This window comes from Doryrhamphus excisus, linkage group LG16 (genome assembly GCF_037039965.1).
Source record: "Doryrhamphus excisus strain RoL-2023G ecotype Guam linkage group LG16, RoL_Dexc_Guam_v1.1, whole genome shotgun sequence".
Lineage (NCBI taxonomy): Eukaryota > Metazoa > Chordata > Actinopteri > Syngnathiformes > Syngnathidae > Doryrhamphus > Doryrhamphus excisus.
This window is the reverse complement of record NC_136372.1, coordinates 2,161,037-2,181,202: the sequence shown is the minus strand read 5'-3', so window position 1 is coordinate 2,181,202 and position 20,166 is coordinate 2,161,037. Positions and strand designations below refer to the sequence as shown.

At 44.7% G+C, this 20,166-nt stretch overlaps 1 protein-coding gene and 6 non-coding genes across 14 annotated transcripts in view; all 7 read left to right on the top strand.

The window, feature by feature from the left end:
- The window catches only part of znf385c (zinc finger protein 385C), an 85,184-nt gene that overhangs the window by 54,621 nt on the left and 10,397 nt on the right, over window positions 1-20,166 (top strand). For all 8 annotated transcript variants that reach the window (XM_078797009.1, XM_058048136.2, XM_078797011.1 and 5 more), the window contains 3 exons: window positions 9,616-9,758; window positions 16,462-16,572; window positions 19,380-19,581. In XM_078797009.1, coding sequence (XP_078653135.1) covers window positions 9,616-9,758; window positions 16,462-16,572; window positions 19,380-19,581 — 456 coding nt within the window. The remainder of the gene's footprint in view (window positions 1-9,615; window positions 9,759-16,461; window positions 16,573-19,379; window positions 19,582-20,166) is intronic.
- trnat-cgu (transfer RNA threonine (anticodon CGU)) lies at window positions 11,416-11,487 on the top strand. Its single transcript has one exon. It is a non-coding gene; the product is annotated as a tRNA-Thr (tRNA).
- On the top strand, window positions 11,617-11,688 carry trnat-ugu (transfer RNA threonine (anticodon UGU)). Its single transcript has one exon. It is a non-coding gene; the product is annotated as a tRNA-Thr (tRNA).
- On the top strand, window positions 13,813-13,884 carry trnat-cgu (transfer RNA threonine (anticodon CGU)). The gene has a single exon. It is a non-coding gene; the product is annotated as a tRNA-Thr (tRNA).
- On the top strand, window positions 14,014-14,085 carry trnat-ugu (transfer RNA threonine (anticodon UGU)). Its single transcript has one exon. It is a non-coding gene; the product is annotated as a tRNA-Thr (tRNA).
- On the top strand, window positions 15,191-15,262 carry trnat-ugu (transfer RNA threonine (anticodon UGU)). Its single transcript has one exon. It is a non-coding gene; the product is annotated as a tRNA-Thr (tRNA).
- trnat-cgu (transfer RNA threonine (anticodon CGU)) lies at window positions 19,701-19,772 on the top strand. Its single transcript has one exon. It is a non-coding gene; the product is annotated as a tRNA-Thr (tRNA).

The following is a 20,166-nucleotide window of genomic DNA, read 5'->3' as shown; positions in this document are numbered from 1 at the left end:
GTCAATTATGGAAATTGGGTGATGATGTCATCTATCCCCCCCCCGGAACTGCGCCGCCACAAATAGAATGAATGAGGATCTCAAATAACAAAGATTTAATGGAAGCTTCTTTAAAAACATGGCCGCCCTGAAGGTTGTTCATTAATCCCGCCCGACAGTTTATTCCCCGTCATCTCTCGAGTCTTCGGCGTTGATGCTCGGGGACACTCTAGCAACTTTCAATCAGGATGAATCCATCTTCGGGATCTTCCAAGGTTTCCCTGAGGAGGGATGCGTCGCTGAGAAAACAGGGAGGAGGAGGAGAAGGAGGAGGAGAGCGTGGAACGAGATGAAGATGATGATCCATTCCGCAGCCGGAGGTGACAGCTGGCTTTGTCGTCTGTCGCCGGGGGGGCTCGGAGTACCGTACCACGGGTGCCTGGAGGTGAACCGAATCCCTTCAGTGGACCTCGCCTTCCAGCCGCTCACCTGGCAACTTCCAGACCCCCACTTCCTCTTCCTCCTCCGCGCTCATGAGCACTCATCGCTGAGGTCACGCACCTGTCGCTTGCTGTAAACAGCGAATGAATAATTCACACGACGACAGCAACAGCTGACGGTGTGTCTCTCTCGTGGCGAGCGAAGTTTCATCCTGGAGGATTCGCATCTTAATCTCCCGGCTGAAAATGGCGGTAATGAGAAGCGAGACCGCCAAGAGTCACGACCTGTGACCTTCCCGGGCTGGCGTTGGCGTACGGTTGCCCGAACGTACGTGGAAAGAAGTGACGCCCTGTGCTTGGAGGCTACGGGTAAAGAGGCGGGAAGATGCCGGCGGAGGCTGCGGGCTTTCTCCGAGCGATTGCTTCTGCCTTCTTATCGCCACACAAGCAGGTGTACCTCTCACAGTCATTACGCTCTGGCCACATTGCAACACACACACAGCTTCACCTCCGCCCACTCGCCTTGCCCACCTCCATCCTCCTTGCCACTCATTTCCCGCCGCGCTCCTCTGGTCCCGCCTGCTAGTAAAGATCCTGTTATGGCTTCGCCTGCACGGCCTCTGATAAGAGTCCTTATCTGCTCAGCCTCAGAGGCAGAGACGCCACGCGAGACCGGTACCGGTCACCTTGGTCGGCTTTTTTCAACCCCACATTATCGCTAGCATGTCATGTTTTAGAGCTTTCCGTAGCATCAAAGGCAGGAATGTGTGAATCCCAGACCGGGCTAGCGTAATGCTGTGATAGCGTAGCACGGAGGCCATCTTCTTTTTGTCTTCTTCACATTTTGAAAGTGATCCTATAGCCACCAGTCAACACGCTTCATTCAGTTTATTTTTTAAAAAGTAACGCTGGGGTTGGACTTTGGACACTGTACGGGTTTGTTTTCGCCGAGGTCCACATAGCGACAAATGAAAAAAAAAAATTACAACTTTATTTTTTTACTTTTAAAATATCGTATTTTGACTTTTTGTCCATATACGTTTTTTGTCCATAGGTATGAATGTGAGTGTGAATGGTTGTTTGTCTATATGTACCCTGTGATTGGCTGGCCACCAGTCCAGGGTGTACCCCGCCCGAAGACAGCTGGGATAGGCTCCAGCACCCCCTTGACCCTTGTGAGGAAAAGCGGTAGAAAATGAATGAATGAATATTGTTACTATGCTATTATACTACACTATTATTATTACTTTATTAATTGTTTTATTTGTTTCTCATATTATTACAACTTAAAAAAATAACATATTTTTCCATATTTCACCACTAAAATGACCTTTTATCTCATATTTGTTTTACATTATTGTTGTGAAAAGACTTTTTCTCCTTAGATTACCACTTTTTTTGCTAAACATTTTGACTTTATTCTTGTAAAATCTGCATCGATTTTCATCTTTTTTATGTTAAATGATGTTTACAATGTGCCACGGGCCAACAAACAAACAGCCGCGTACTGCAAATGGCCCCTGGGCCGCACTTTAGACACCCCCGCTGTGACTTGAGCTTGTGTATTGTTGTCGAATCCTCCGAATGGAAACGTTAGCAACGACTCCGGTGTATTTCAAATCATCCGCATGTTTGCTTAGCGCACGTGAGGAGCGTACAACTATTCTCTCCGGGGGGGTGCGCTCGCTCGACTCTTCTCCACGCCATTACCTCACCTTTGTTGGGGATGCGTACGTCGCACACAAAAACAAAATGGATCCGCCAGGCGTGACGCTGCGAGGCGTTCAGATGTTCTCGTCTAGATTCATCTCTGCTTCAGAGCGACTTTTCTAAACCTGGCGAGGAGGCTGATTTGAAGCAATTACGGCGGCCGAATCTACTTCATCCCCCAGGCCGCTGGTGACGGAGATGTAAAAAATGAAAATAAAAGCCTGGGCTAATTGTTTTTCCGCTTTGGTCTCCATCAAGTCATACCTCGTACCCGAGCATGGACGGTCTGTTTAAATTATTCAAGTATTTTCTTCCATTCAGACTAAAAATATGTTTGTGGCTATGGTGAACAAAGTGTCTTATTAAAATGTATTGTTTCCCCATAGAAGCAAAGCTAATTTATGCATTAGCACTGTGCAAGGCTTTCACAGCTGCAGGGCTTTTATTGCCACTTCTTTAATTCTCATGTAAGTGCATTTCCTTTCTCTAGAAAGTCAAACCTCGCTGTTGCTTTGTGCATTTCTGCATTTGTTATAAGGGGGAGGGGGGGGCAGAGGGGAGTCCACCGTTTCCTTGGACCGTAACAAGCTTTTTATCGCCATTAGCGGTTGAATTTACCCTCGCTCACGCCCGACTGCTGCATTTAAAGGCATGGTAAGGAAAACACATGAACACCATACGAGCATGTGTTGCGTTTCAATGCATGACACAGAGTAATACCCATTTACGCAGGCCTCACAGCTAGGAGACCCGAGTTCAATTCCACCCTGTGTGGAGTTTGCATGTTTCCGGGTACTCCGGTTCCCTCCCACATTCCAAAAACATGCTAGGTTAATTAGCGACTCCAAATTGTCCATAGGTATGAATGTGAGTGTGAATGGTTGTTTGTCTATATGTGCCCTGTGATTGGCTGGCCACCAGTCCGGGGTGTACCCCGCCTCTCGCCTGAAGACAGTTGGCATAGGCTCCAGCACCCCCACGACCCTAGTGAGGATAAGCGGTAGAAAATTAATGAATGAATTAATGAATGTTTATGATGTGGTATAGACGCACGATGGTTGAGTGGTTAGCATGTTGGCCACACAGACCTGGGTTCGATTCTCTGAGTTTGCATGTTCTCCCCGTGCATGCGTGGGTTTTTATTCCGGGTACTCCGGTTTCCTCCCAGATTCCAAAAACATGCTAGGTTAATTAGCCACTCCAAATTGTCCATAGGTATGAATGTGAGTGTGAATGGTTGTTTGTCTATATGTGCCCTGTGATTGGCTGGCCACCAGTCCAGGGTTGTACCCCGTCACGAGCAACTAAAGCACATTTTGCCAAGAGCAACACACTTCCTGCCAGTTCCTGTGATTTATGATATGATGTATGTACAAATACTTATTTCATAAAGCTGGTTAAGTACACGATCATCGAGTGCTGCGTTCAATGGCGTGCGTTAAAGTACTTGAGTGCTTCCCATTCAGCCGCTCAGTGAATGAAGAGAATGTTCTTTATTTAGCAACTTCATTTCCATTCGTCACGGCCTCGTTAAGCACCTGCATCGTTTGAGTGCCGCTGACCGCTTCAAATTAGACCAGACGGGACTCTTTCTCCCGCACGGCCGCCGACCCCGGCGCGTCCAATCAGTCCGCAAATGAGTCGAGAGAGTCGCCATGATGATGACGCCGTGTTCGTGTCAGAGAGCAGCATCGCAAATGAGTCGTTTTGCAGAGGAAATGAGCCTCGTCTGAACTCCTGTCAATCTTTTCCAGGTCCTTTTGTCTCGCTCTTTGGATGACGATGGCGATGAAGCCGAAACTGATGGTCATAATTTCCGTAATGGCCGCTCCAGCTAACTGTGCGACCACCGTGTAGTTTAAACAATGTGTGCAGAAAAATATTTGTAATGGAAAACCCTTTAGGGCAGGGGTCTCAAACCCAATTTACCTGGGGGCCACTGGAGCTAGGGTCTGGGCAAGGCTGGGCCGCATCAGGTTTTCCAAAAAAAAAAAAAAACGCATTTATTAAAAACAAAAAAATTTAAAAAACGTCGCTTTTGGTTCTAATTCCAACAAAAAATATTCCACTGTGCTCAAATATCTTACTTTTTATTTTTCTACACAAAATAAGATGAAAAATAAATAAACAAATCAAGAATAAACAAAATCAATCAATCAGTAATAAATAAATATAATAATAATAATAATAATAATAAAACGGCAAATAATAAAAAATTAAGAAACCACATATAGTTGGTGGGTAGACAAATTATTTTTTTCAGATTAAAATGAACAAAGCATTATTAGAGCCCTGTAGACATGACAAAACACGACTATAGTCACATTTATACTCTTTTTATTTACAACATATTGCGCAACTGCAGGGTCTTGGGACACATGCTAACTCGCAAACTAGAGCGCTAGCGACCTAAACGGTAGCCTTCAAATGATTTCCTTTAAACTTAAATAGCCCAAAACTTACCACTTCCACACGGATAGGGAGGATAACTATTAACAGTTATTTAACCTTTAACATGAACATTAATCAAATGTAATAATTTTTTCTGGGTACATGATACCATACAGCATCCATATCAAACATTAAACTTTCATATCAAAGCGGGGGCCTCAAACTAGTGTCCTGCGGGCCACATTTGGCCCGCGGGCCGCATGTTTGAGACCCCTGCTTTAGGGCAAACAGTTGGGAAAACCTGGGAAATATTTTTGAATTCATTTTTTGCACTTGACACACCCTTACATCAGAGGCTACAGCGCCGCCTGTTGGTCTGGTATGCAATGGCAGCCGACACATATGCTGTGCTGACAGCCATCATTTTTTTTATCTGTGAGTGAAGATGGCGCCATTTTTAAAAACCGCTGTCCATGCGTGGACATAGCCTGAGGCTGCAATGCAGAAGTTCTGACATTTTATCAAAAACAATAGTTGTGTTTCCGCCTCGTATTCTCCCCCCCCCCCCCCCCCTCGCGTAACATCAGGACTTTAGCGGCGTCTGGCAGGGCTTCACACAGTCGAAGCGGAGCAATTTGTTTCCGGATGGCTTCGGGCTCATTGTCTCAGCTTGACAGATGGGCCTGGCGCTCAGGTTGGCTTCAGTGGCGCCCGGCCCGGGCCGGCTCCGCTCGCCGCTCGCCTGACAAAACTCATTATTGACTTCACGCCAGAGAAGAAGCTCCTGTCTCCTCCTCCCGGTCCTGTTAGCGCCGCGCCGACTCCATTCAGAGGACTAAAATAAACACCGTCTTGCATGACGGCTGGAAACACACGCTCACGCTTGACCTTTTTTTTGTTTTTTTTATTGAATTGACTTAGCAATAGACTGTTCTGGAATGCTGGTCCGCCTTTAGTTTGCATTTGAAATATATAATCGTCTGTTACAGAGTCAAACTGTCACCCTCATAAAATAAGCATTTGAATGTTTTCAAAGAGTCGGCCACATTTCTCTTCTGTTATTATTATTATTATTGCAAACTTAACATAACGTAGTCAGACATACTACCGCCTCCCAATTCTGTTTCTTCTTCTATGGTTATGATCACTGTTTTCCTCCTGGGAGATCATGGAATTTTGACTGTGTACGTTTCTTTCTTTGATTATTATTACTATTGCTGCTTCACCAATGACCATATTGTACCGAGAAGTTCTTGCCGCACATTAGGTTTGCAGTTCTATGGTTATCATCACACTTTTGCTCATATAGTCAATTCCAGAGTCAAACTGTCACCATGAAAAAAACTCAACCGTCACATAGAAGTGTAAAAACTAAACGTGTCTTTCTGTTGTTATTAGCCATACAGTAGCCATGTTGTACTGAGCAGCCTGGACACACACACACACACACACAGGGTTGTTATTTTGTGGCCGGCACTGCCGCTGCATCACTGCAAAACTTTCTTTCCGCTTTCTGCATCCATTTTGGACTAATTACTTTTTGTTCCAAATCCTTCTAATCCTCGTAAGAAAAGTCCTCATCACCTAATTAGCGATGGCTGGAGATAACGATATCGTTAGTTAGCCCCTGTTTAGCAGCATACGTAGCTGTTCACCGGAAACGCTGTGCAAAAGAACACACAGTTTGTGTGCGTGCAACGCAAACTGGTCTCATCAAAGCGTCTCGCTGGCGTGCTAATTGAAGTTCCTCCGTGGTTATCAGTCTAGTCACACGGCATCTGAGGTCCGCGGGTTATTATCATAGAGGAGGGTGAAAAGCGTCTGTCTTTAATTAAAAGTGATTGTAGGCTAATGTCCCCCTGTCCTTAACTGCTCCCAGGGTGACCCTAACGTCGCCTCCTGATCACATGGATGATAATTTGCCACCGGGATTCGCTCTGTGTCTCTCTCTCTCTTTTGGTCGCCCAAAACAATGATATTTATTCTTTTGTCGACTCCATATTATCCATAGGTATGAATGTGAGTGTGAATGGTTGTTTGTCTATATGTGCCCTGTGATTGGCTGGCGACCAGTCCAGGGTGTACCCTGCCTCTCACCCCAAGACAGCTGGGATAGGCTCCAGCACCCCCCGCGACCCTCGTGTGGATAAGCGTTAGAAAATGAATGCATATTTAAGCATTATTAGAGCCCTCTAGACATGAAATAACACCCCTATATTGACATTTAAACTCTTATTACCCAAATTTGTGAATATAAAGAAATGTTTAACACCTTTTAGGGGCTGCACGGTGGTCGAGTGGTTAGCACACAGGCTTCACTAATAGGAGGACCCGAGTTCAATTCCTCCTTCGGCCATCTCTGTGTGGAGTTTGCATGTTCTCCCCGTGCATGCGTGGGTTTTCTCCATGTACGCCAGTTTCCTCCCACATTCCAAAAACATGCTAGGTTAATTGGCCACTCCAAATTGTCCATAGGTATGAATGTGAGTGTGAATGGTTGTTTGTCTATATGGGCCCTGTGATATGGGCCCAAGACAGCTGGGATAGGCTCCAGCAACCCAACAATGAATGAATGACAACGACACACAAAAGACATTTGCAGTGCAAAACGTGTCATGCACAAGTTTCCCGTGGACTGCAGGATCTGGTCTGGACAGGAAGTAAACACACACACAGAATGAGAATCAGCCATCACACACAAACCAAGCGCAAACTCGCCTCTCGGCGACTATTTGCTCTGCTCTCTATTTGTACACACACACTCGGTGACAGGCACTGATTTAATAAGCTGCCTGGGGAGTCACTGGGAGGTGTGTGGGCATTATCGGCTGATAACTGTCTCCCCTTCTAGTCCAGCTTCTCTTGCTGCTTCTGAGCTCTCCTGAACCCCCCCCCCCCCCCCCCAAAAAATATAATTCTTTGATGTATAAAATGTATCACATTGGCCCCCACAGCCTTTAATTTTTCTGCATGTGGTCCTCGCTGGAAACGGTTTGGGCTCCGCTGGTATAATAAGTAGATAAATACCTTATTAAATGCTCTTTAATGCTCTTCAAATTAATTGATGAATTAATCTGCAACGTGCAATAACTGACTACCCTGATCTTGGCAAGGATTGTTGTTCTTCTGGAGGCCTCGCTGTGGGTGTCAGACAAGCAGCTTGCACACACACACACACACACATTAGGCTAGCATTAGGCTAGCACTGCAGGGAGCGTATGCTCTCTTATTGACGCTTTTGACTTTCCAACATGGCTGCCGATCTTCAGCTGCACTCCGAAAAGATGCTGATTTGTCTGATGGTGGATTTATTTACGTTAAGGCTTTAGAGCGAGCGCTCTATGTGGAAGTCCCGGTATTTCAACGGTAGAACTCGTTCCATTATTGAAGGAAAGACGCGCGGCGACATCATCATCCATCATAACGCGACACGCGTTCGCGACTACAGCAAGCTGCAGCAGAATCGTTGATGCAATCGCCCGTGAACACGTTCAATTTCGTTGTTAAAAAAAAGGTGTATTTGTCCTCCGGGGAGGGGGGGGCAGCAATACAGGCAGGCAGGGCGGCCGCTCGTTAAAAAATGCAATAAAAGTAAAAGACTGAACTCTTAATGGAGGATAAGTACGGTATATAAATAGATCAATAAATACATGGAAATATTGTACACATTTATTATGATATTATATAACATTTCCATGTTATTTTTTCATGTTCGACATGATGACCGTTCTTTGTGTGAAAGGCACAGAGACATAATAGCAGTAGATCCGGCAATATTGTCGTAGTATCAGAGCAGTAACAGAGGCAGGATGGGCGTGGCCTGTGTGAAAGGTAATGGCAAAAAACTGCATCCGGAGTGTGACGTTTACCTCTTTCTGTGTGAAAGGGAATGGCAAAAAACTGGGGCCAGAGTGTGACGTTTACCTCTTTCTGCGTGAAAGGGAATGCAAAAAACTGGGGCCAGAGTGTGACATTTACCTCTTTTTGTGTGAAAGGGAATGGCAAAAAACTGGGGCCAGAGTGTGACGTTTACCTCTTTCTGTGTGAAAGGTAATGCAAAAAACTGGGGCCAGAGTGTGACATTTACCTCTTTCTGTGTGAAAGGGAATGGGAAAAAACTGGGGCCAGAGTGTGGCGTTTACCTCTTTCCGTGTGAAAGGGAATGACAAAAAACTGGGGCCGGAGTGTGACGTTTACCTCTTTTTGTGTGAAAGGGAATGGCAAAAAACTGGGGCCAGAGTGTGACGTTTACCTCTATCTGTGTGAAAGGGAATGCAAAAAACTGGAGCCAGAGTGCAACGTTTACCTCTTTCTGTGTGAAAGGGAATGGCACAAAACTGGAGCCAGAGTGTGACATTTACCTCTTTCTGTGTGAAAGGGAATGGCAAAAAACTGGGGCCGGAGTGTGCCGTTTACCTCTTTCTGTATGAAAGGGAATGGCACAAAACTGGGGCCGGAGTGTGACGTTTACCTCATTCCGTGTGAAAGGGAATGGCAAAAAACTGGGGCCGTTGTGTGACATTTACCTCTTTCTGTGTGAAAGGGAATGGCAAAAAACTGGGGCCAGAGTGTGCCATTTACCTCTTTCTGTGTGAAAGGGGCTTCCTGTAATGCTGCTGCTGAGATTATATGGTCGTCACCTACTGATTTAACCCCCCGCCCCTCTCTGTTTCTCTTGTATGATAGGCCCACTTTTTAAGGGGCAGGCAGGCAGCCACCCTGACCCGGGGCTGACACCGATGATTGATCCTGCCGCTCGTGTAAATGCCTGCGCGCCGCCCAGCGCACCACCGCACTGAAACACAGCCAAGCGGAAAATTAGAAATCTCTTCATCCCGGCTCCATTTGAAATACGATATCTCACCCCCACCCCCACCCGTGCCCCCGCCCTTCCCCGGCCAATATGTAATTAAATGATCTGTTTGTGTGCATGTACATGAGTGCGGGTTCTGACCAAAACTCCGAGAATGAAAACACTTCACACAGGAGGTTTTAGCGGCACCTCAGGCATCACATGAATCAAAGTCGGGGGCTGCCGCCCCTGACGGCTCCAGCAGTCGACATCTCTAACATCTTCTCTATTTGTGGCGTCCAGGTACATCGGGACAGGGGGGGCCTCTCCTCGCCTCGCTGCCTGTAGGGGGACGGCCGCTACAACCTCAGCTGGACCTCAAACATCTCCTGCCCTTCCGGCTCAACGGGTCCTCCCCCCTCAGCCTCTTCCCCAACTTCAACACAGTGAGTGCTGAATTGTTTTATATTGTTTTTATATTATATTTATATGTTATATTGTTTATATATTTAAACTCAATTTACCTGGGGGCCACTGGAGCTAGGGTCTGGGCGAGGCTGGGCCGCATCAGGTTTTCCAAAAAAACAACAACGCATTTATTAAAAATAAAGAAAATCAATCAATCAGTAATAAATAGAAAATATAATAATAAAACGGCAAATAATAAAAACTTAAGAAACCACATATAGTTGGTGGGTAGACAAATTATTTTTTTCAGATTAAAATGAACAAAGCATTATTAGAGCCCTGTAGACATGACAAAACACGACTATAGTCACATTTATACTCTTTTTATTTACAACTTATTGCGCAACTACAGGGTCTTGGGACACATGCTAACTCGCAAACGAGAGCGCTAGCGACCTAAACTGTAGCCTTCAAGTTATTTCTTTAAACTTAAAAAGCCAAAAACTTACCACTTCCACACAGATAGGGAGGATAACTATTAACAGTTATTTAACCTTTAACATGAACATTAATCAAACGTAATATTTTTTTCTGGGTACATGATACCATACAGCAAGGCGGGGACCTCAAACTAGGGTCCTGCGGGCCACGTGTTTGAGACCACTGGTTTAGAGTATATGAAGTCATTAAAGACTTCAGCAATACATTTTGAAGGATCCTGTCCGTCGGAAAATTCTAGATGAGGATGCAACTTGACCTCCTTTTAGCTATTTCAGCTTCCTAGATGGTTGTTGTTCTCTCGGGGGTTTCACAGGTGACAAATGTTTTCCTCTGAGTGCTCCTCTTATGAATATTTCAGCTTTACAGTTAGCATACAGTCCAGGGTCAGCGCCGCTCACGCTGAGCATCCATCTCCAGCTCGGCGTAAATGAAACATAAACCACTCGACAGCCACAGAAAGGAAAGGGCGAGCGAGGCCAGGACGCTCAGACTACACACGTTGTGTGTATGTGTGTGTGTGTGTGTGTGTGGGCGTGGACGAGACGAGACATACGCCGCATGAAATGCATTTGTGTACCAGGAAAGGTGGCCAGCTCGATTGTTTTCGCCGCCCACAAAGTCCAGCTCTTTGGCTCTCCCTGGCGCCGCCTACGCCGCGTTACGGAGGGTTGCTCGTGTCTCGCAACAAGAAAAGGCGTGATGGAAATCACGATGCTGCCGCCGTGTTTAATGTTGGAGGCTGCAGTGTTTTGTCTGAGGAGTCGGTGGGAGGACTGTTTGAAACATGGCGGTACGTGGCGGCGTGCTTCGTCGCAAGTGTTTTTTTTTTAGCATTAGTGTTCCCTGTCCTACTTTGATGTCTTCTGGATTTGAGAGTCGGCAAAGTGACTGACACCTACATGAAGCGGCAGCGACCCCAACAAACAGTGTGAACTTCCTCTGGAGTTCCGATTGGAAAACACAAGCAATATATTGAGAGTAGGATTTGTGTCACCACACAAATCCAAGTGGTAAGGCGTCGGCCTCGTAAACCAAAGATCATGGGTTCAACCCCCATCTGTGCCTTGCAATAGGATGGGTTCTGTCTTGTTCCTAGACAGTCTATGTCATTTGGAGATGGTCATTTTGGTTCCAACAGAACATTTGTGTCTATCCGACCCAGGCATACAAAGCATACATGGCATAGTCACATGTGGTGCAGTGGCCAAGTGGTAAGGCGTCGGTCTCGTAAACCGAAGATCATGGGTTCGACCCCCATCTGTGCCTTGCAATAGGATGGGTTCTGTCTTGTTCCTAGACAGTCTATGTCATTTGGAGATGGTCATTTTGGTTCCAACAGAACATTTGTGTCTATCCGACCCAGGCATACAAAGCATACATGGCATAGTCACATGTGGTGCAGTGGCCAAGTGGTAAGGCGTCGGTCTTGTAAACCGAAGATCATGGGTTCGACCCCCATCTGTGCCTTGCAATAGGCTGGCTTCTGTTTTGTTCCTAGACGGTCTATGTCATTTTGAGATGGACATTTTGGTTCCAACAGGACGTTTGTGTCTATCCAACCCAGGCATACGTATTGTATGTGGCATAGTCACATATGGCGCAGTGGACATGTGGTAAGGTGTTGGTCTCGTAATCTGAAGATCATGGGTTCGACCCCCATCTGTGCCTTGCAATAGGGTGGGTTCTGTCTTGTTCCTAGACAGTCTATGTCATTTGGAGATGGTCATTTTGGTTCCAACAGAACATTTGTTTCAATCCGACCCAGGCATACGTAGCATACACGACATAGTCACATGTGGTGCAGTGGACAAGTGGTAAGGTGTTGGTCTTGTAAACCGAAGATCATGGGTTTGACCTCCATCTGTGCCTTGCAATAGGATGGGTTCTGTCTTGTTCCTAGACAGTCTATGTCATTTGGAGATGGTCATTTTGGTTCCAACAGAAGATTTGTGTCTATCCAACCCAGGCATACAGTGAAGAAAATAAGTATTTGAACACCCTGCTATTTTGCTATTTCTCCCACTTAGAAATCATGGAGGGGTCTGAAATTTTCATCGTAGGTGCATGTCCACTGTGAGAGAGATAAACTAAAAAGAAAAATCCAGAAATCACAATGCATGATTTTTTAACAATTTATTTGTGTGATACAGCTGCTAATAAGTATTTGAACACCTGAGAAAATGAATGTTAATATTTGGTACAGTAGCCTTTGTTTGCTATTACAGAGGTCAAACGTTTCCTGTAGTTTTTCACCAGGTTTGCACACACTGCAGGAGGGATCTTGGCCCACTCCTCCACACAGATCTTCTCTAGATCAGTCAGGTTTCTGGGCTGTCGCTGAGAAACACGGAGTTTGAGCTCCCTCCAAAGATTTTCGATTGGGTTCAGGTCTGGAGACTGGCTGGGCCATGCTAGAACCTTGATATGCTTCTTACGGAGCCACTCCTTGGTTTTCCTGGCTGTGTGCTTCGGGTCGTTGTCGTGTTGGAAGACCCAGCCACGACCCATCTTCAATGCTCTGACAGAGGGAAGGAGGTTGTTCCCCAAAATCTCACAATACACGGCCCCAGTCATCCTCTCTTTAATGCAGTGCACTCGTCCTGTCCCATGTGCAGAAAAACACCCCCAAAGCATGATGCTACCACCCCCATGCTTCACAGTAGGGATGGTGTTCTTCGGATTGTACTCTTCATTCTTCTTCCTCCAAACACGCTTATTGGAATTATGACCAAAAAGTTCTATTTTGGTCTCATCTGACCATAAAACTTTCTCCCATGACTCCTCTGTATCATCCAAATGGTCATATGCAAACTTAAGACGGGCCTTGACATGTGCTGGTTTAAGCAGGGGAACCTTTCGTGCCATGCATGATTTCACATCATGACGTCTTAGTGTATTACCTACAGTAACCTTGGAAACGGTGGTCCCAGCTCTTTTCAGGTCATTGACCAAGTCCTGTCGTGTAGTTCTGGGCTGATTCCTCACCTTTCTTAGAATCATTGAGACCCCACGAGGTGATATCTTGCATGGGGCTCCACTCCGATTGAGATTGACCGTCATGTTTAGCTTCTTCCATTTTCTAATGATAGCTCCAACAGTGGACCTTTTTTCACCAAGCTGCTTGGTAATTCCAGCCTTGTGGAGGTGTACAATTTTGTCTCTGGTGTCTTTGGACAGCTCTTTGGTCTTCGCCATGTTACAAGTTAAAGTCTTACTGATTGTATGGGGTGGACAGGTGTCTTTATGCAGCTAACGACCTCAAACAGGTGCATCTGATTCAGGATGATACATGGAGTGCAGGTGGACTTCTAATGGGCAGACTAACAGGTCTTTCAGGGTCAGAATTCTAGATGATACACAGGTGTTCAAATACTTATTTGCAGCTGTATCACACAAATAAATTGTTAAAAAATCATGCATTGTGATTTCTGGATTTTTCTTTTTAGTTTATCTCTCTCACAGTGGACATGCACCTACGATGAAAATTTCAGACCCCTCCATGATTTCTAAGTGGGAGAAATAGCAAAATAGCAGGGTGTTCAAATACTTATTTTCTTCACTGTACATAGCATACATGGCATAGTCACATGTGGTGCAGTGGCCAAGTGGTAAGGCGTCGGTCTCGTAAACCGAAGATCATGGGTTCGACCCCCATCTGTGCCTTGCAATAGGATGCCTTCTGTCTTGTTCCTAGACAGTCTATGTCATTTGGAGATGGTCATTTTGGTTCCAACAGAACATTTGTGTCTATCCGACCCAGGCATACGTAGCATACATGGCATAGGCACATGTGGTGCAGTGGACAAGTGGTAAGGTGTTGGTCTTGTAAACCGAAGATCATGGGTTCAATCCCCATCTGTGCCTTTGAGTCCTAACTCCTAAAGTAGATCTGTTCCAGTCTTGAAGAGCTTTCAAACCGAATCATATCTATTACTGTTGGAGTCCAATTGTAAACTGTCCTCGAGACTCTTAGAGTGGAAAGAGACGAATTTACAACAAAACACCTTCTTTGTGTAGCATTGCCGATACAGCGGTTAGCATAGCTGCCTTCCAAGCAGTTGACCCAGGTTCGATTCCCCGGCCAACGCAATCCAGTGAGTTTTACTTTGACAGGCATAGTAAAAACTTCTTCCGTAAGATAAAATATTAGATATGCAAATGACAATGGTCGGCTCCCAGTGGGATTTGAACTCTTCTAAGCAGGTGGCCACTGTGCAAACGGCGCCAAAACCAGTGTCACCTTGGTCCCCGGAGGAGATGATTAGTCTCCGTAACAGCACTGTGACAGTGCAGCTGTGGCATCAATCACATGGTCCATTCAACTGGGAACTCCTGCTTTTCTTTGCTCTGATAGGGAACATGTTGTGCTGGACTGGTACCGGGGTGGGGGGCGAATGCACCTGTCCTCCTGGTGTCCCTTCTCTATCGCATCGCCCCTGAAAACTCATCACAGACCAGGCTGGACCGTGAGGCGTGAAGACAAAAGACACATTCAGAGCAGTGGGCTCGGGATGTCTGCGGACACACAACGAGTGCATTCTCTCTCTCGAAAACAAATGTGTGTGTGCACGGCGGACAGATGGCTGCTTGAGGTTTTGAAGGTCAGACTCTACCTCTTGTAGAGGAAGATAGTCACTACCTCCCTGAGCTGACATCAAAACAAAACAAGCCTAAGGCAACAAAATGGTTATTCCAAGCAATTGTATTGCAACAGTTCTCTTCAGAATTACACATTGACCGCCTTGTTTGAAGGGAAGAAAAAAGGCGTAATGGCACCGCCAAAGGGCAGAAGAGTGCGAAGCTCAAAGCTAAACACTATTGAATTCAAATAAACGCAAGGAAAGTTCAGCCGACAAATTCTTGTGAAGAAAAACTTGCAGGATCGAGACAAGTCACACATATTGATGCATTCATTTGACCTCAGTGTCTCATTGAAAGGACCTTATTTGGAACTCACATGTGCAGAGTGGGCGCTGTGGCCAAGTGGTAAGGTGTCGGTCTTGTAAACCGAAAATCATGGGTTCGACCCCCATCTGTGCCTCAAAGGTATCCCTTTAACATAGATGCTCTCTTGCACTCTGCTGTTGACTTTGTTATCATCCGTTGATTTTCTATGCCGCTTATCCTCATTTGGTGGTGTTTGCTGGAGCCTATCCTAGCTGTCTTTCAGCAAGAGGACTGGACTGGTACCAAAAGGACTTTTTTGAATGAATTAATGAACGATGAGCCAATTCAAGAAACAATACAAGCAGTTGATGTTTGCTAAATACAAGGATGAAGAGTCTTGAACCAGTCATGATGTGCTATATATATCACTATATTGACACTTACTATGGTACACATAATTATAATAATATACATATACAAATAATAATTCGGTACAAGGTACATTATTAAAAAAACAACAAAAAAACCCTGTATTATCATTTATTATTATCATTATTATTAACTGTATTAAACTGTATTATGGAAAGCAGGAAGTGAACAAATGAAACAGTTACTGATTGTAAAAGTAAACTGTATTATGGAAAGCAGGAAGTAAACAAATGAAACAATTACTGATTGTAAAAGTAAACTGTATTATGGAAAGCAGGAAGTGAACAAATGTAACAGTTACCGATTGTAAAAGTACCAGATGAAGGGGTAGGATTTAATAAGCTTTGCTTCTTCCTACTCCTTTTGGACATGTGGAACTGGGAACTGATTATGTGATGCATTCAGTTGTAATCTGATGCATGTTCAAATGAAATGAAACCATTACCATTACCAATTACGATGTACTAAAAATAGGCTAGACCTTTAATGGTGGTGGTGATACCTGCTTTCATCTGCATCGGTTGATGGTTTTACATCGTAACATGGACTAGATGTTTTTGGGTGTGCTCAACTGAAGATCATGCTGATGGTTGAAATCTGAACTGCCATTTCATTACCATTACGCTCCTCCTGTTTATTTTTAGTACCTTCTGATATTCCAAATAATGTATAGAACTGTGGCGTTTTCTGTGTGGCACAGTAACTCCAGCCTTGTTTCTCTTCTCTTGTTTACTGTCAGTTTGAATACCGCATGCGCGGCAGCCCGTTTAGGCGGCAAAACACACGGGCCTGAATAATATATGAAAGGATCGGAAATCTTCCTTTCATGTGGTGTGTTTTGGTAGCGTTTCAGCTCTTTCAAAAAAAAAGAATCCTGGCAGTCGTCTGCTATAGTAGATACATTTTTCATTTTTTCTTTTTCAGATGGACCCCGTCCAGAAGGCGGTGATCAACCACACGTTTGGCGTCCCTCAGCCCCTCAAGAAGAAGCAGATTATCTCCTGCAATATTTGCCACTTGCGCTTTAACTCCACGGTAGGAATTAGTAGTATTTGTACACTTACTCGTATGCATGCATAAACTCCAAATGTTTTTCCTTGGTGATATTTTTTTTTTCTTGGTGGTTGTTTTGGCACGAGGGATGAGACAGCAGGTAGAGGCTCCGTTTATCAGCCTCCAGCAGAAACAATCAGCCTGCTCAGCGGGAAACACACACACACACACACACACACACACACACACACACAGTGAGTCGCATTTCTCAGGTCGTTTCATGCATATGCACAAAAAAAAAAAACAAAGAGACATCTCAGGTCTTCGTACGCTTCACGACTTCGGAGGAGGAAGTAGTTGCAGGAGGAGCTTTACAATGATGCTTTTACATGCAGAAAAACGTGAAAAATGAATATTTAAACAGGAACATTTTACCGTCACTGAAGACACGATTCTTGATGCGAGTGTCACGACGACACGATGTGACAGCGAGACACCAAATAGTCACCACCTTCCTGTTTTGCCATGACTTACTTCTTTAATCCAGTAGTGTTTCTCACCTCGGCGGTCGAGTTGTTAGCGTGTGTACCTCACAGCCAGGAGACCAGGGTTAAATTCCACCCTCGGTCATCTCTGTGTGGAGTTTGCATGTTGCATGTTCTCCCCGTGCATGCGTGGGTTTTCTCCGGTTTCCTCCCACATTCCAAAAACATGCTAGGTTAATTAGCGACTCCAAATTTTGAATGTGAGTATGAATGGTTGTTTGTCTATATGTGCCCTGTGATTGGCTGGCGACCGGTCCAGGGTGTACCCCGCCTCTTGCCAGAAGACAGCTGGGATAGGCTCCAGCACCCCCGCAACCCTCGTGAGGAAAAAGCGGTAGAAAATGAATGAATGAATGTTTCTCACCTCAATGACCCAAAATGGTCCCCAAGAAAGTTTCAAGCTTTTGATGAAGAAGTTAAAAAAACACTCTAGAATTGAAATCTCCAGTGGGAGGGTCCCCACGGCACCGCCACTTAACGCCAATTTCAAACACGAACGCGCCACGGCTTTTTGATGCAACCTACACACACGCTTGATAAACCTCCAAGATGGCTGTTTGTTTTGCTTCCTGTTTCTCAATGGGTGTTTTTTTTTTTAGCATAGGCATCATTAGGCTGTTATTATTTATAGCCACACACTCACAAGTGTTCGCCATGAAAAAATGATATTATGCACAACATTTTTGAAGAATTATCGGCGGTGAGCCTCAGCTGGCTGCGGAGGCGGAGTCGGCGCAGGCAGGATTGGTCACATCACGCCAACGTTTGAAGCTTTTTCACAGCACATTAGTCACAGGATGTTTGGCGCTGGCAGCCACGTTATTTATAGGCCTCTTCACGATGCAAAGTCGACGTGATTACCTCCATAAATTCATGACGCCGCTCGTGAAGCACCGTGATGTAACCTTGGGTCGCCGCTCGTAAACTTCCACTTCACGACAGTCAAGTCAAAATGGGCTGGAGAGGTTTTGCTTTATCATATTATGAAGTGATGTCGGTCATTAAACGACAAAAAAAATGAATTTGGGTGCATTTTTCACACATTATTCATATTAAGTCATCTGAAATTAGAGTGCAATTACTCGCTATAAAAAAGGATGTGAATGCATTTTTACAATTTTTTAAAAATTTAAATAAATGATAATACATGTCTGCATATATTATACTATAATTATAATTATTTTATTTTTATTATATTATTAGAATTATTATTTATTTATTTTAATAATTATTAATTATAGATATATTCATGTGTGTATGTATACTGTCCATTATACATGTGTGTGTGTGGGTGTATGAATATATAATATGAAATTTGATATTTTACATTTTGCAGCCAGTTTTGGAATAACAGTTGTTGATAATACCAATACTAATAAAATAAATACTAATATTAATATTATGATAATGATAACATAAATGTTAAGAAAAATACAAAGTCAGATTTAATAATAATAATAATAACACCCCGCCTCTCGCCAGAAGACAGCTGGGATAGGCTCCAGCATCCCCCGCAACCCTCGTGAGGAAAAAGCTTTATAAAATGAATGAATGAATGAATGAATGAATAATAATAATATTACAGAAGTCTTTTGAAAAATGATAAGAATAAATAGAGAATTCAGTAAAAAATAAAAATATAAGATAAACTTTTTTATGAAAAAAGTGTTGTCTTTTTTATCAGATAATATTTTGTGTGTAATGTACATACAGTACATAGTGATCATGTTGCGTGTAATTATGTTTTCTATACTTGAGCATCCAGCCAGTTCCATTTCCAGCAGTATGAGGGACTTTTTGACGTGACAGTTATTATTATTATTATGACATTTAGTCTTTTCCCATCAACCCATCATCGGGTTGCCACCATCCACATTTGATGTGATCTTGCTATTGATTTCTGCTGATTGTAGTGCGGGGGACTTTGCTCCGAGATTGAGCAGTCAATCAGTGTGTTTCTGTGTGTGTGTGTGTGTTGGTGTGCGCCATTAGCATGTGCCTCGCATTTGCAGCGAGAGGGACGCCTCTCACTGTGCGCGTTGATAGGGTAGTTGTGGAGTTGCAAGGCTCGCTCTTGCTGCGTATTTCTCATGCAATTATACCTCTGGCCTCCCGGCGTGCCGGCGCCGTTATCAGGCGGGAACAGACGGGCGGCTCGCGTATTGTGCATTCAGCCGTGCATTTTAACACGGGCTGCACGTCGGGGGCTCCACTTTTTCCACAAGATATTACATCGATTAAAATTCTCCTGTCTCGCTAACCTGTTTTTCTTTTCTCCTCCTCATCTTTCTGGCTTTGCTGCAGAACCAGGCGGAAGCTCACTATAAAGGCCACAAGCACGCACGCAAGCTCAAAGCCATCGAGGCCCAGAAGAACCGGCAACGACGGGCGGGGGAGGCTTCATCCGGCGGCAGGGACAGAGACAGAGACAGAGAGCGGGACAGGACCAAGATGGCCGAAACGGCGATGCCTGTCGTCGTGGACTCAAGCATAGAGGAGGGAACAAGTACGTATAGACATGTCGTCCAATGAGATGTCGGTACACTGCGATGTTGATTCTGGTTGTGGCTAGGTTTGTTTTTATACTTAGCATGCGGCATTGTGACAATGTAGGAGCCTTGGACAGGCGCAGTGGCCAAGTGGTAAGGCGTTGGTCTCGTAAACCAAAGATCATGGGTTCAATCCCCATCTGTGCCTTGATAGTTTGATAGACCCAAAAAAAAACGGGCCCCAACTCTAATTAGGCCCCGTTTCTTAGTGTTTGGTCATAACTAGTTTATTATATTCAAAACATCACATCAAAACTCTCTCTCCGTTCTACTGCATATGTTCTAGAAGTTGTCCATGACGTTCTTACAGACTGAATTGGTAATGGCTCTCATCTCCTCCCTGATGGCTTTCTTGAGTTCCGCAATGGTTCTGGGTTTTCCCTGCGTAGACTCTGTCCTTAAGATAGCCCCAAAGAAAAAAATCAGGGGGGGGCTTAGGTCCGGGCTATGGGGTGCCCACTCAAAATCAGTTTTGAGACTGATCACTCGGCCTCCGAAGTTCTCTTTCAGTCAATCGCGGGACAGGTTTGAGGTGTGAGAAC